General features: G+C 49.2%; 1 protein-coding gene across 2 annotated transcripts in view; it reads left to right on the top strand.

Moving 5' to 3' along the window:
* The window catches only part of LOC108700018 (protein kinase C theta type), a 14863-nt gene extending 4240 nt beyond the window's left edge, over positions 1-10623 (top strand). For both annotated transcript variants that reach the window (XM_018232853.2, XM_041574824.1), the window contains 4 exons: positions 185-323; positions 1011-1202; positions 3016-3144; positions 5185-10623. In XM_018232853.2, coding sequence (XP_018088342.1) covers positions 185-323; positions 1011-1202; positions 3016-3144; positions 5185-5310 — 586 coding nt within the window. In that variant the 3' untranslated portion in view covers positions 5311-10623. The remainder of the gene's footprint in view (positions 1-184; positions 324-1010; positions 1203-3015; positions 3145-5184) is intronic.
* Positions 10624-15721: the final 5098 nt, after the last annotated feature.

Raw genomic sequence — 15721 nt, 5'->3', positions numbered from 1 at the left:
TTTAGGGGGGGGCAGTTTTATCCAGTTAATGTTTCTGGTTTATCAGCTTTGGCCTGTTCAGATCAAGAGAGGTCTTCTATAATATTCTCTGTCTCCTTGTCTTTATTGCTTCCTTCCCTCCCACATGACCCTTTACTTTCCTACCCTATTTTACATAACAATATTATTAACCTTCTTCTTCCAGGGACTTAAAGCTTTCCAACATATTAATAAGCAAAGATGGCCACGTCAAAATTGCAGACTTCGGGGTGATAGCAGAGGGCGTTTACTACGGGAAGAAGATAAAGAACATTGCTGGAACCAAAAGTTACATGGCTCCAGAGGTGAGAAATTCAGTTATAATGTAGTTCCTAACCGAATAGGGAGAGGTGCTACAGACTTACAGAGGTGTATGCAGAAGGCTTAGAGAGAGTGTGTAAGGGCCATAATAATTTTTATCTACAGATTAAAGGAGCTCATCAAGTGGATTTTGGCCCTGAAAATGTTCAAGTGCAATTGAACAGTATTAGTGTTTTCTCTGTACATCATTAGCTTTGGAATAAATGCGACATGGGATATTGTCTAAAACTTCCCCTACCTGTGTCCCACTGAGCTGCCTGAGATACACCTCAATGTGCCAGCACTAGTACTATATTGCTTTTAGGTATAACCCATGATACTCCTTATCCTCACTAAAGTGGCAGACCCTGTGGTTGCTGGTGGTCCCAGGAGTGGCCAGGAAGGCCCTAATTAATGAGCCAAAAGAGCCTGAGTGGATATTTATTTCTGGGGAAATTGAAACATGATTCTTCGAGGACAGATGGAGAATTGAGCAGGAGCAGAGGGGGGACTTGAAAAGTGCACAATGAATACTGCTGGGAGGTTATTTTAGTTACTTTTGTTACTTTTTAACAATAACTAAAATGCACAATCAGTGTAGACTGATTTATGAATCTCAGTAAGGCATGGGAAGGGTTAAATGGAGGAACATGAGCAACAATTTAGTAAGTGATTTGTTCTTGCTTTTCTAGATCTTCTTGAATCGTCCGTATGACTCAGGGGTCGACTGGTGGGCCTTTGGGATCATTCTGTGCGGGATGGCTACTGGGCAATCACCATTCAACGCTGGCCAGGACAAGAACTATCTGGCATATCTAGTCACCAGGACCAGACCCGTGTATCCAACAGGGCTGAGCACAAAAGCTAGGGCACTTCTGGACGAGGTGAGTATAAGCACATATACAGTTTTATAGGAACGTCAAAATATTCTTGTCTGAAGGCCAGTCAGAATTGCAGTGAACATATAGTTGCTAGCCTGGTTATTGACGTCATTGGATATTGATCCCCTGTCTTTGGATTCTGGAACATTGCACCTTTAAACTCCACTTCGCAACTGTGCAGATTTATGGCAGGTTGGCACACAGGGGAACGTTTTCAACAGAGTAGCTGTTGCTGGGGAGGAGCTTAGAAGGGGGCAGTGGATGGGGCTGAAAACCAGCTAGGGCAGGGGTGGTGAAAAGGTAGATCAAGACACTGCCAACAAACAACGTGTCTAAATCACCCTCCTGTTTCATGCTTTTCATTCAGATATTTATTATGTTAAGCTTACATAAATATAGTAATTAAATATAGCATTAAATATAGCAATTTACATTTTCTCACAAATTACTTTAAATAATATTTTCCATGGAACAGAATGCGATCAATGCTTTTATGGATGTAGATCATAATGGGACAACATCACTAAAAGTAGACTCCACATTACTAAAGTATGGGCACTCCTCAGCTAGGGTGTAATTCTCCTTTAATTAGTTGCAGGGGTCCAGTACCATACTTACGCCACTTGTTTGAAACCAAAAAGATTTCACAGTTAGCTGTAACCGTTTCATTCAGTTCCACATATATGCTGTAGCCTCCAGTGAGAGAAGGGTGTTAAGCTGGGGTATGGGACAGGTATTAGACCTGTTATCCAGAATGTTCAGGGCCTGGGCTTATCAGAATAAGGTGTGTTTCCAAAATTTTAATCTGCTAAAATATCATTTAAACATTAATCAAACCAAATAGGATTGTTTTGCCTCCAATAAGGATTAATTATATTTTAGTTTGGATAAAAAACAAGGTACCATGGGACCTGTTACCTAGAATGCTCAAGACCTGGGGCTTTACGGATAACAGATCTTTACATAATTTGGATCTTCATACCTTAAGTCTACTAGAAAATCATGTAAACAATAGTTAAACCCAATAGGCTGGTTCTGCTTCCAATAAAGATTAATTATATCTTAGTTTGGATCAAGTACAAGGAACTGTTTTTTTGGGTTTTTTTTAAATTGAATTATTTAAATAAAAATGGAGTCTATGGGAGAGGGCCTTTCTGTAATTCAGAGCTTTCTGGAGAATGGGTTTCCGGATAAGGGGTCCCATACCTGTACTGTTTTATTATTACAGAGAAAAGGGAAATCATTTTTAAAGATGTGAATTATTTCATTATAATGGAGATAATTTGGATCTTTCTGGATAACAGGTTTCCGGATAATAGATTATATACATATACACACACAGACACAGCCAGTCCCTGAACAGACACATATGCACAATCCCTTTACCTGAATACAATATGCAGCTAGGCTACACAGATGCAGCCACCTCTTACACATACAGCAACCTTCATAAACATGAATGCAGCCGGCCCTCTCCACATAGATGGATGTATCTCTCACCTTGCAAAAATAAAGGCACACTAAGCCCAAAGTATCCACATGAACATAATTCACTTCTGCACCCCACAAACACATGTAAGCATAGCCGTACGCACCCACAGTCTCTCCCTGATGGTTGTTACCCTGCCCTGACATTTCTACTGTTATCCAATAGAAACAATATCTATTATACATTTTGAACCAATATCAAACATAATAGTGTAGAGGAGCGGGGTGCAATTAACCTCTTGTGGACCTTATAATTACTGTATGTCTTTGTGTTGTACTGCCATGTTTTCTGAATTCCATAATATACAACTGTTACTTCTACCTTTAGCTGCTAGAGAAGGTTCCAGAGATGCGCCTGGGCACAAGAGGATATATCCGGAGTCATCCCTTCTTTCATTCCATCAACTGGGCAGACCTGGAGAGCCTGAAGGTGCCACCCCCTTTAAAGCCCCAAGGAGTAAGTACAAGACTGCAACTCCAACTCATATAAGTTATAACGTTCTTTCATTTACTCTAAAGCCTTAAGGGTCAGTCCATAATCTCCCCAAACTGACTTCCCCCCTGCCCTCCGCCGGCTAAAATGAAAATCGTCTGCGGCAATGCACACGCAGCACTTTGTTTACCAAAGTCATCTGAAGTTTCCTCGTTAGGCAACTTCGGGCGACTATGTAAAACGAAGCACGACGTGTGCATCGCCACAGGCGGTTTTCATTTTAGCCAACGGAGGGCAGGGGGGAAGGCAGTTCAGGGAGATTGTCGCCCCGAAGAAGAGGCGATTTGTCGCTGGGGCGACTAATCTCCCCGAATCTGCTCGTGTGGACCAGGGTCGGACTGGGGGCCCCGGGGCCCACCGGGACTGCAATCCAGGGCCCCCCTACAGGCTCCCCAACCCCCTACTATGACGCGCTGTGCGGCGTCCCTCGTTGTGCATGCGCACACGGCACCATCCTCTGCACGCATGCTCAAACAGCACCACCCTTGGCGCGCATGCGCACACGGTGCATGCGCTTCGCCAAAAGTTTTTCTTTTAAAAACGAGCATTGAGAGAGGGGTTCAGGCCCGGTCGGGGCCCACTGGGTTTTTTCCCGGTGTCCAGCCGGGCCAGTCTGACACTGGTGTGGACTGACCCTTATTCATATTTATTCTGATTCAGTAGGAAGAACACTGTTTACTCAGTGGGAGGCAATCCTACTGCTTTTATTGTGGTTAGTTAATATTATTCCAACCTGCTTCATTGTATAAACCAAATCCAATGTTTCCTTTCCATTCACATTCAGGAAATGTGGCTGCTAAATAATGTAAGATCCCCTTAATCAATCGATATAAAACAGAGAGAAAGGTTGGCAGTGCCTTAAAGGGTTTGTTCAACTTTTTTCAGTCTTTATTGTTTATCGTTTTTTAAAATGATTTGCATTTTTCTTTAAAAGGGGTTGTTCACCTTTGAGCTCAATGCTAGTATGACTCAGAGTGATATTCTGAGACAACTTGCAATTAGCTTTCATTTTTTATTATTAGTGTTTTATTTGAGTTATTTAGCTTTTTGTTCAGCAGCTCTCCACTTTGCGATTTCATCAACCTGGTTGCTACCACATTACCCTAGTAACCATACATTATTTGAATAAGAGACTGGAATATGAATAGGAGAGGCCTGAATAGAAAGATGAGTAATAAAAAGTGCCCATAACAATAAATTTGTAGCCTTACAGAACCACAGTTTTTTTAAATGGGCCAGTGACCCCCAATTTGAAAGCTGTAAAGAGTCAGAAGAAAAAAACAAATCATTAAAAAATATATAAAAAAAAATAATGAAAACCAACTGAAAAATTGCTTACAACTGGTCATTCTATAATATACTAAAAGTTAAGTTAAAGGTAATGCTTTCCAACTTTCAAATGGGGGTCACTTACCCCATCTAAAAACAAAATGCAAACTGGAGAGCTGCTGAATTAAAAGCTAAATAATAAATAATAAAATAACTAAAAATTGAAAACCAATTGCAAATTGTCTCTACGTCACACTAATGGTTATCGCAAAGGTGAACAACCCCTTTAAATTACCTCCGACCCCACAATATTGGGCCCCTGCCCCACAACACCGGGCCCTTGCTTCTTGCCCCACAAGACAAGATCAGCCCCACTATACAACATGGGGGAAGGAGGGGCGTCTGATCTGTAGCCTGGCACTACTCTACTCCCAAATACCATAATGTAGGTAGGCCTTTATACATATATATGTATATTTTCAGGATTTATATACATTTCCGTGGGTGTTTTGTGTCTGGATGTTTTCACTATTACTGACTATAAGAATGTTATTTTTCAAGAACATAGTTAGAACAGGTTGAAAAATGACTAAAGTTCATCAAGTTCAACCCCTTCAAATGAAACCAAACATCCACACATACACACAGTGACTCCTCCATACACTCACAAAAACTATATATACTCATTCTATATTAACTATAGATTTTATATATTTTTTTTTTCCTTTCCTGCAGTTTTCACTAGAGGATTTAACAGCAAAATATAAAGGGCCATTGTCATTCCTGCAGGACATTCCCTGTAATGTTTCATCTGATGACAAAATGGTTCAGGAATTTTCATTTCAGAACTCCAGATGGTGAGTATAAAACCAGGCCCCCTGCCTACAGCCTCACAACAATGGGCCCCTACCTCCATCCCCACAAGACCAGGCCCCTACCTCCTGCCCCACAAAACCGGACTTCCTGCCTCCGGCCCACAACAACGGGCCCCTGCCTCCGGCCCACAAGACCAGGCCCTGCCCCATAACACCAGGCCTCACAACAACGGGCCCCTGCCTCCGGCCCCACAAAACCAGGCCCCCTGCCTATTGCCCCACAAGACTGGGCCCCTGCCTCCGGCCCCACAAAACTGGGCCCTGCCTCCGGCCCCACAAGATCGGGCCCCTGCCTCTTGCCACACAAGACCAGGCCTCTGCCTCGTGCCCCAGAAAAGGGGCCCCCTGCATCAACAATGGGCCCTGCCTCCGGCCCCACAAGACCGGGCCCCTGCCTTCTGCCCCACAAGACCGGGCCTCTGCCCCAGAAAACCAGGAACTTTGCAACAACAATGGGCCCCTGCCTCCAGCCCCACAAGACTGGGCCCCTGCCTCCTGCCCCACAACAATGGGCCCCTGCCTCCTGCCCCACAACAATGGGCCCCTGCCTCGGCCCCACAACAATGGGCTCCTGCCCCACAAGACCAAACCCCTGACTCCGGCCCCACAAAACCGGGCCTCCTGCCTTCAGCCCCACAACAACGGGCCACTGCCTCCGGCCCCACAACAACGGGCCCCTGCCTCCGGCCCCAACAGACCGGGCCCTGCCTCCTGCCCCTTAACACCAGGCCCCACAACAACTGGCCCCTGCCTCCTGCCCCACAAAACCAGACCCCCTATCTCCGACCTCACAACAATGGGCCCCTGCCTCCAGCCCCACAAGACCGGGCCCCTGCCCCCTGCCCCACAAGACTTTGCCCCTGCCTCCTGCCCCACAAGACTGGGCCCCTGCCTCCTGCCCCATAACACCAGGCCCCACAACAACGGGCCCCTGCCTCTGGCCCCAAAAGACCGGGCCCTGCCTCCTGCCCCACAAAACCGGACCTCCTGCCTTCAGCCCCACAACAACGGGCCCCTGCCTCCGGCCCCACAACAACGGGCCCCTGCCTCCTGCCCCACTACAACGGGCCCCTTCCTCCGGCCCCAAAAGACCGGGCCCTGCCTCCTGCCCCTTAACACCAGGCCCCACAACAACTGGCCCCTGCCTCCTGCCCCACAAAACCAGGCCCCCTGTCTCTGGCCCCACAACAATGGGCCCCTGCCTCCAGCCCCACAAGACCGGGCCCCTGCCTCCTGCCCCACAAGATTGGGCCCCTGCCTTCTGCCCCACAAGACTGGGCCCCTGCTTCCTGCCCCATAACACCAGGCCCCACAACAACGGGCCACTGTCTCCTGCCCCACAAAACCAGGCCCCCTGCCTCCTGCCCCACAAAACCAGGCCCCCTGCCTCCGGCCCCACAACAATGGGCCCCTGCCCCACAAGACCAAACCCCTGACTCCGGCCCCACAAAACCGGGCCTCCTGCCTTCAGCCCCACAACAACGGGCCCCTGCCTCCGGCCCCACAACAACGAGCCCCTGCCTCTGGCCCCACAACAACGGGCCCCTGCCTCTGGCCCCAAAAGACCGGGCCCTGCCTCCTGCCCCACAAAACCGGGCCTCCTGCCTTAAACCCCACAACAACGGGCCCCTGCCTCCGGCCCCACAACAACGGGCCCTTGCCTCCCGCCCCACTACAACGGGCCCCTTCCTCCGGCCCCAAAAGACCGGGCCCTGCCTCCTGCCCCTTAACACCAGGCCCCGCAACAACTGGCCCCTGCCTCCTGCCCCGCAAAACCAGGCCCCCTGTCTCTGGCCCCACAACAATGGGCCCCTGCCTCCAGCCCCACAAGACCGGGCCCCTGCCTCCTGCCCCACAAGATTGGACCCCTGCCTTCTGCCCCACAAGACTGGGCCCCTGCTTCCTGCCCCATAACACCAGGCCCCACAACAACGGGCCCCTGCCTCCTGCCCCACAAAACCAGGCCCCCTGCCTATTGCCCCACAACAATGGGCCCCTGCCTCCGGCCCCACAAGACCTGGCCCCCTGCCTTCTGCCCCGCAAAACCAGGCCCCCTGCCTCCGGCCCCACAACAATGGGCCCCTGCCCCACAAGACCAAACCCCTGACTCCGGCCCCACAAAACTGGGCCTCCTGCCTTCAGCCCCACAACAACGGGCCCCTGACTCCGGCCCCACAACAACGGGCCCCTGCCTCAGGCCCCAAAAGACCGGGCCCTGCCTCCTGCCCCTTAACACCAGGCCCCACAACAACGGGCCCCTGCCTCCTGCCCCACAAAACCAGGCCCCCTGCCTCCGGCACCACAAAACCAAAGCCCCTGCCTCCGGCCCCACAACAATGGGACCCTGCCTCCTGCCCCACAAGACTGGGCCCCTGCCCCAACAATATTGGGCCCCTGGCCCCCTGCCCCACAAGAACAGACCCCTTACTCCGGCCTCACAATATCGGGCCCCTGCCTTCTGCCCACAACAACGGGCCCCTGCCTCCGGCCCCAAAAGACCAGGCCCTGCCTCCTGCCCCACAAAACCGGGCCTCCTGCCTTCAGCCCCACAACAACGGGCCCCTGCCTTCGGCCCCACAACAGCGGGTCCCTGCCTCCGGCCCCAAAAGACCGGGCCCTGCCTCCTGCCCCTTAACACCAGGCCCCACAACAACTGGCCCCTGCCTCCTGCCCCACAAAACCAGGCCCCCTGTCTCCAGCCCCACAACAATGGGCCCCTGCCTCACAAGACTGGACCTCTGCCTCCTGCCCAATAACACCAGGCCCCACAACATCGGGCACCTGCCTCCTGCCCCACAAAACCAGGCCCCAGACTCCGGCCCCACAAAACCGGGCCTCCTGCCTTCAGCCCCACAACAACGGGCCCCTGCCTCCGGCTCCACAACAATGGGCCCCTGCCTCTGGCCCCAAAAGACCAGGCCCTGCCTCCTGCCCCACAAAACCGGGCCTCCTGCCTTCAGCCCCACAACAACGGGCCCCTGCCTCCGGCCCCACAACAACTGGCCCCTGCCTCCCGCCCCACAACAACGGGCCCCTGCCTCCGGCCCCAAAAGACCGGGCCCTGCCTCCTGCCCCTTAACACCAGGCCCCACAACAACTGGTCCCTGCCTCCTGCCCCACAAAACCAGGCCCCTGCCTCCTGCCCCACAAGATTGGGCCCCTGCCTCCTGCCCCACAAGACTGGGCCCCTGCTTCCTGCCCCATAACACAAGGCCCCACAACAACGGGCCCCCTGCCTACTGCCCCACAACAATGGGCCCCTGCCTCCGGCCCCACAAAACCAGGCCCCCTGCCTCCGGCCCCACAACAATGGGCCCCTGCCCCACAAGACCAAACCCCTGACTCCGGCCCCACAAAACCGGGCCTCCTGCCTTCAGCCCCACAACAACGGGCCCCACAACAACGGGCCCCTGCCTCCGGCCCCACAACAATGGGCCCCTGCCTCCTGCCCCACAAGACTGGGCCCCTGCCTCTGGCCCAACAATATTGGGCCCCTGCCCCACAAGACCAGACCCCTTACTCGGGCCCCACAAAACCGGGACTCCTTCCTTCAGCCCCACAATAACAGGCCCCTGCCTCAGGCCCACAGCAACAGGCCCCTGCCTCCGGCCCCAAAAGACCGGGCCATGCCTCCTGCCCCACAAGACTGGGCCCCTGCCTCCTGCCCCATAACACCAGGCCCCACAACAACAGGCCCTGCCTCCTGCCCCACAAAACCAAGCCCCCTGCCTATTGCCCCACAACAATGGGCCCCTGCCTCCAGCCCCACAAGACCGGGCCCCCTGCCTCCTGCCCCCAACAATGGGCCCCTGCCCCGCAAGACCAAACCCCTGACTCCGGCCCCATAAAACTGGGCCTCCTGCCTTCAGCCCCACAACAACGGGCCCCTGCCTCCGGCCCCAAAAGACTGGGCCCTGCCTCCTGCCCCTTAACACCAGGCCCCAACAACGGGCCGCTACCTCCTGCTCCACAAAACCAGGCCCCCTGCCTCCGGCCCCACAAGACCGGGCCCCTGCCTCACAAGACCGGGCCCCTGCCTCCGGCCCCACAAGACTAGGCCCGTGGCTCCTGTCCCACAAGACCTGACTCCGGACCCACAAAACCGGGCCTCCTGCCTCCAGCCCCACAAACCTGGCTTCCTGCCTCCGGCCCCACTACAACGGGCCCCTGCCTCCTGCCCCATAACACCAGGCCTCACAACAACGTGCCCATGCCTCCTGCCCCAAAAAACCAGGCCCCCTGCCTATTGACCCACAACAATGGGCCTCTGCCTCCGGCCCCACAACAACAGGCCCCTGCCTCCGGCGCCACAATACCAGGTCCCTGCCTCCTGCCCCACAACAATGGGCCCCTGCCTCCGGCGCCACAAGACCGGGTCCCTGCCTCCTGCCCCACAAGACTGGGCCCCTGCATCTGGCCCCATAATATCGGCTCCTGCCCCACAAAACCGGGCCTCCTGCCTTCAGCCCCACAACAACGGGCCCCTGCATCCGGCACCACAACAATGGACCCCTGCCTCCGGCCCCAAAAGACCGGGCCCTGCGTCCTGCCCCATAACACCAGGCTCCACAACAATGGGCACCTGCCTCCTGCCCCACAAAACCAGGCCCCCTCCCTATGGCCCCACAACAATGGGTCCCTGCCTCCGGCGCCACAAGACCGGGCCCCTGCCTCCTGCCCCACAACACCGGGCCCCTGTCTCCTGCCCCACAACACCAGGCCCCTGCCTCCGGGCCCCTCAGCTCCAGCCCCACAATATCATGCCCCTGCCCCACAACAGATAGCCATTGCCTCCGGCCCCACAAAATCGGGGCTCTGTCCCGCAAGACCAGGCCCCTGCCTCCGGCCCACATTATAAACGTCCTATATATACCACTGTTCTCCTGCCTCTGACCCACACCTTAAACCATAAACCACTACCCACCTCTGGTTCACATAATACCCCACTGCTGTATGCCATATGATTGCAGCCCCCCACACCATTGACTTTCACCATCACCTTCACATCGCACAACTCTGGCATATTGATCCTGGGAGTAGTTCCGATCGCCATTAAGGGGTCAGGAAGGAATTTTTCCCCCTCTAGCTTCGCAGAGGGTTTTTGCCTTCCTCAGGATCAAAGAGCCAAGTGAGGGTTCATAGTAATGACTCCCTACCTGTCTGCGGTTTCCAAGGAAGGAAGTAGAACATATTTGCCATCAGGGATATATTTGGGAGCTGTAGATATTAGGGAACCCCAATTATGGACCTATCATTTTTGTCATCAATAAAGTTGTGGTTTCACAAATTTAACCCTAAAGATGTTGCATGTGTCATTATTTTGGGGTTTCTGGGGATTCAGGGTACAAATATTTTATTTACAAAGTAAGATTAATATAAATGAAGAAACACTTTACTAAATGTAAACCAAAATGAACCAAAGAACCAGAGCAAGATTTGGTAAATGTGTAAGTTTCATGAAAGCAGGTCTATGAATTGTGTAAGCTTTTAATGTACAGAAGCCCAAGTAAAACATAGCTGCCAACTCTCCTTGATATTCAGGGAAGGTTACTGACTTTGCTTCTTTGTTGCTGCTTTTTACACAGATTTTATGCACAAACATCAGGTCTCTGTCTTTGGTTAGAGTCAATTACGGTCTTAGCTGCAATGGCATTGTTATTTCCATTACCATTACCATATGTGATACAGTCATGGGTTTATTTCATGTGTAAATTACTTTTTCAGTAGATAAAGTATGGATATCTATATTATGGAAAGACCCCTTTATCCAGAAATCCCCAGGTCCTGTGCATTCTGGATAACAGGTCGTACACCGGTAGTAAAGTTGCTCAGGAATGTGCCAACAATTTCCAAGATGACTTGGAGACTTGTAGAGAGCTATGTGGCATGGCCAGGCTATGTCAATATGTAATGCGCTGAATATTGCTGCAACCTCTTATAAAGTTCAAAACTAGGGGCCAAAGTAAGGGGTGGAAACGTGTCCACTTGCCCCTACCCTGGTACTAGCATGCCATGAGCTTCCGGCAACCAGAGTTAGTGGCAGACACAAAGCAGAAGAACAGGAGATCACAAGGAGCAGTTACTGATTACTGATTGGATTTCAACAATAAAACTGCAATAAACATTTGCTGTAATCACATCTCCCTTTTTCCTCATGATTGGTTGTGCTGTAGACCTTCTTCTGCCTACCCTTTATCTATGGCCCTGCTGGAATCTTTCAAAAATGGAATCTCAAAATACTAAACCAACAAGGAGGTGGTAGTTCCGCACTGGTTACCAAGGATTGCAAATATGCTACTCGTGGTATGTTTAAGAGCAGAATTTCTGGTTATCAAACTGTCCATTTGGCTCATCTAGCACAGGGAGCACAATTGTGCATCTCTGTGCTAGCATTGTGGTCCCCCCTGGACCCCCTCCGGCACCAAAAAAAGGGGAGAATGTGTGTTTGTGGGGGGGAGGGGGTGGCAGCAGCAAGCCTCCAGCTGCACAAGACCCCACAAGCAGCAAGCCACCTCTGAGTGGCAGAGGTGCAAGGATCGACCCTGAAACCAACTCTGAGTCAAACAAACGCATCAGCACCTTTCTAAATATTTTTAAAGACAAAGGAGTACCCAGTCCCTCAAAATATATCCGTTCCAGGACAAGGGTTTTAAGTGGGGATGCACCAAATCCTGCAACATAAGCTTTACTTGCAACATACTTGCTGCTTTCAAAGTAAAACACCCAAACATGGTTGCCCTATTATTGGCCACCAGTAGGACCCAGAGAACCTTGTCTATGTGAATTTTGTGGTCACAGCCTCATTGCACCCCAATGTTTTTAAAAATTAGTGGTGAGAACAACTTTCCCTTGTTTGTTATAGTTTATACAGGAGCAGTCACCAGCTCCATGTTGTAGCTTCCACCCTTTCCAGCTATAGTCAGGTGATCCTACTGGTGGCCAATAAAAGGGCAACCATGTTTGAGAGTTTTACTTTGTAAGCAACGAGTAAGTTGCGGGTAAATCAGTCCCTTTATAAAATGTATAATAAAGCAATTTAATTCTTAATTAATCAGATAAAAGTGTAGGACTGGCCATACCAGAGTTGATTTTGACGTAGTTGGCCATCTTAAATATATTGCAATATATGGACAAACAATCACTGTTTTGTTTAAAGGGTAAGGCATTTTCTAGTAGCTTAAGGCACAAGTCACTACAGCCGGCACTCATGTATAGGAGAATGTAGGATGCCTAGGTGCAATCTGGTATGCTATTAACAGTGCCAACAAAACAGAAAGGTCTGTGCTTGCAGGTCTTACGCTGGATCTATATTATAATACACAAAAGCCATGAATATCCTGTAAATTATATCCTTATAAACGGTGAGTTCTGATGTCATCAGTTATAAACGGTGAGTTCTGATGTCATTTCAGTCACATGACTCATTGAAATTTGTGTATTATAATAAATAAAGTACACCCAGTTGCAAAATATGAGGATATTAGAAGTTACCTTCGGCCTCATGTTTTTATATGGTCATGAAACTCCTCGGTAACTCATAATATCCTTATATTTTACAAGAGGGGGTACTTTATTCACTATATAACGTTAGGCTTCATTTAATTACCTCTAAGAACAGGGGTCCCCAACTGCCAGGCTGCGACCCATTGCCGGCTGCGGACATACCTGAACTGGGTCGCCAAGCCCGGCCTGAATTTGTTGCAGCATACAAGAAATTTGTCCGCCGTACGCTGTTGACGCCCCCCCCCCATCCTTGCAAAAAAAAATCAGGCTTTACACTGGTCCCTTGGGCAAAAAAGTTTGGAAAAGAATGTACACTTCTAGTAATATATAAATGCATGACAAATACTAAAATGGAAGCCCTTGAAACAAATGAAAGGGGGATTCCGCAAGGCAGACATTCAGAATAAAGGCCACCAGATAATACATAGTCTTAACTTGGGCCTGAAAGCCCCCAAATAAGGTGAAAATGTAATTTAAAACAAAAATCTTGATATTATGGGGAATTTTCCCCAGACTAAGCCTTGTCCCAGTTTTCAATGCAGCTCGTGCTTCTGCGATGAAGAAGGAAAGCTTGTGCAGCGGCATTTGACTGGTACATGTAGTCAGAACAATCAATGCAGAACATATCAATTGTATGTAATTAATTATATTTACGGTGATGCTGAGAATGGGTACTTAAAGAAACTGGGCAGTTTTCTGCTAACAACCACCACCATATACTGTATATTGTACTATTCACCTGTTTCAGTTTGGGCTCCCATTCACTAAACTTTAAAATGTCTTACAAGGAGAATTTATGTGCAGGTATGGGATCCATTATCCGGAAATGTGTTATCCAGAAACCTCCCTATTATGGAAATACCATAGACTTAATTTTATGATCCAAATAATACATTTCCACTTAGAGGCACCCGAGGCCTCATGGGTGGCATGCCACCCCTAAAATTTCGCCGCCCTAGACTAGGGGCCTCCTTGCCACAAATCCGGGCCTGTCGAAGAGTAAGTTATGGCCACAGAACGACTTCCTCCAAGCAGAAAAATAAAGACACAAAATGCATATTCATCTGAGTGTTACTCATGTTTTAGTGACAATATTCTTTTGTGAAACAAATTAATATATTTATATATTGGCCTTGAGTGAAGATGTGGTTGAAGAAACATTTACTAAATGCTGCACTTTATTCAGCTTTAATATAATAAACGTAGGTTGTGTCCAAATCCCCATTATAAAGAGTAAAGTCACATTTCCCTTGAAAGACAGGCCACACCACACGTGAACCCCTATTTACTTAATTTTTAATTTGAAAGAAGCGTATTCATGTCGGCCAGTCTGGAAAGCCACTTCGTGTAGATGGAATGCTAGGCAACAAGGTTATGGTCACTTAAAAAGCTATTAAATGTATTATGGCCTGCTGAATTATCAGTACAGGGTTCAGGGACTTGTGGATAAATGACGGCAGATTACTCGCGCTACGCAGGAGAAGAGGGACCACACGTCAAGAACGTGCCAGAATAATGAGGCTGGGCCCCCTGAGATAAAGCATTATGGACCCACATACACAAGAGCAGTTTGCTCAACCTCAAGGCTGCCTGCGAACAGATTAAAAAACAAAACAACAACAACACGCCAAGAGATTTGGTTATCTACTGTGGGAGACCAAAGGGTTATGCACTGTATGAAACAGGCACGATTGTTCCAATAATTTATGTCAAAAGTGCTTACAGTTACAGCTCAGGACATAATAAATGGTCTTTTTCATACGTAGAGAGGCTGGTTTGTTTAGTTACGAGATGCCAAATGTCAATTCTTGGTCAACAGGCTCACAAATTAGATCAGCTGTACGGAAGAGAAACTCTAGCTATATACTGCAGGATTTTCTTTAGCCTATGATTAAGTGCCTGTGAGTGGCACAAAATGTGCAAGGCTATTGGATATGATTATTTGAAACATTTAACGGTAATCAAAATATATGTTAACACTATAAGAACTGCTTTTGGTACAGGTATGAGACCTGTTATCAAGAATGCTCGGGACCTGGGGCTTTCCAGATAACAGATCTTTCTGTAATTTGGATTTCATACCTTACGTCTACTAGAAAATCATGTAATCATTAAAAAAAAACAATAGGCCGGTTTTGCTTCCAATAAGGATTAATTCTATATTAGTGGGATCAAGTACAAGGTACTGTTTTATTATAACAGTGAAAAAGGAAATCATTTTTTAAAATTTGCCTATTTGATTATTACCAGCTCCGGGCACACTCAGATGGGCACATCGATGGGGAGCAGCTGGCATGCACACCCCACTGATCCAGCTCTCCCAGTACCTGCTGCTGCTGCTGCTGCTGCTGGGAATAGGGGAAGCGCTGCAGACTGTCACTAGAATAGCCAGGAGGAGAAATCGAGCTCTGCAGGATCGATGGTCGCCCTTTCGCCTTTTTTGCAGAGGACAGGAAGTGAAGTTCCGGTAAGTTATTTCTTAATAAAGGCTTTGAAATTTAAAAGTTTCATTTGTCTTGGTGTTTATTTTTCCTTGTATACTAACAAATTTTTTTAAACATTTTTTTGATGTTACTGGTCCTTTAAATGTTTGACTCCTCACGTTTCACATCCTCACACTTCCCCTGAAATTCTAGATCTATAGATTCTGACTTAAAAAAATATTTTGTAAAATAATGCTGCTACCCTGCTGTTGAATGGGGGTTGCAGGCCATTTGACCAGCCATGAGTATCTTCTCAGACTCTACTGTATTTTACAAGGTCAAAAGGCAGAAAGCTGGGAGAGAGGCAGGGAAGTGGTACAGTCATTTATGGTTTGAGCATATTGTGTCTTTGAAATGCGCAGACCGTTGTGTTAGGCTTGACTGGAGGCGGTAAATTGGGTGCACAGTAGA

Source organism: Xenopus laevis, chromosome 8S, assembly GCF_017654675.1.
Source record: "Xenopus laevis strain J_2021 chromosome 8S, Xenopus_laevis_v10.1, whole genome shotgun sequence".
In the NCBI taxonomy this organism is placed as follows: Eukaryota; Metazoa; Chordata; class Amphibia; order Anura; family Pipidae; genus Xenopus; species Xenopus laevis.
Note: the sequence above shows the minus strand (reverse complement) of the source record. Positions and strands in the feature narration are given on the sequence as shown.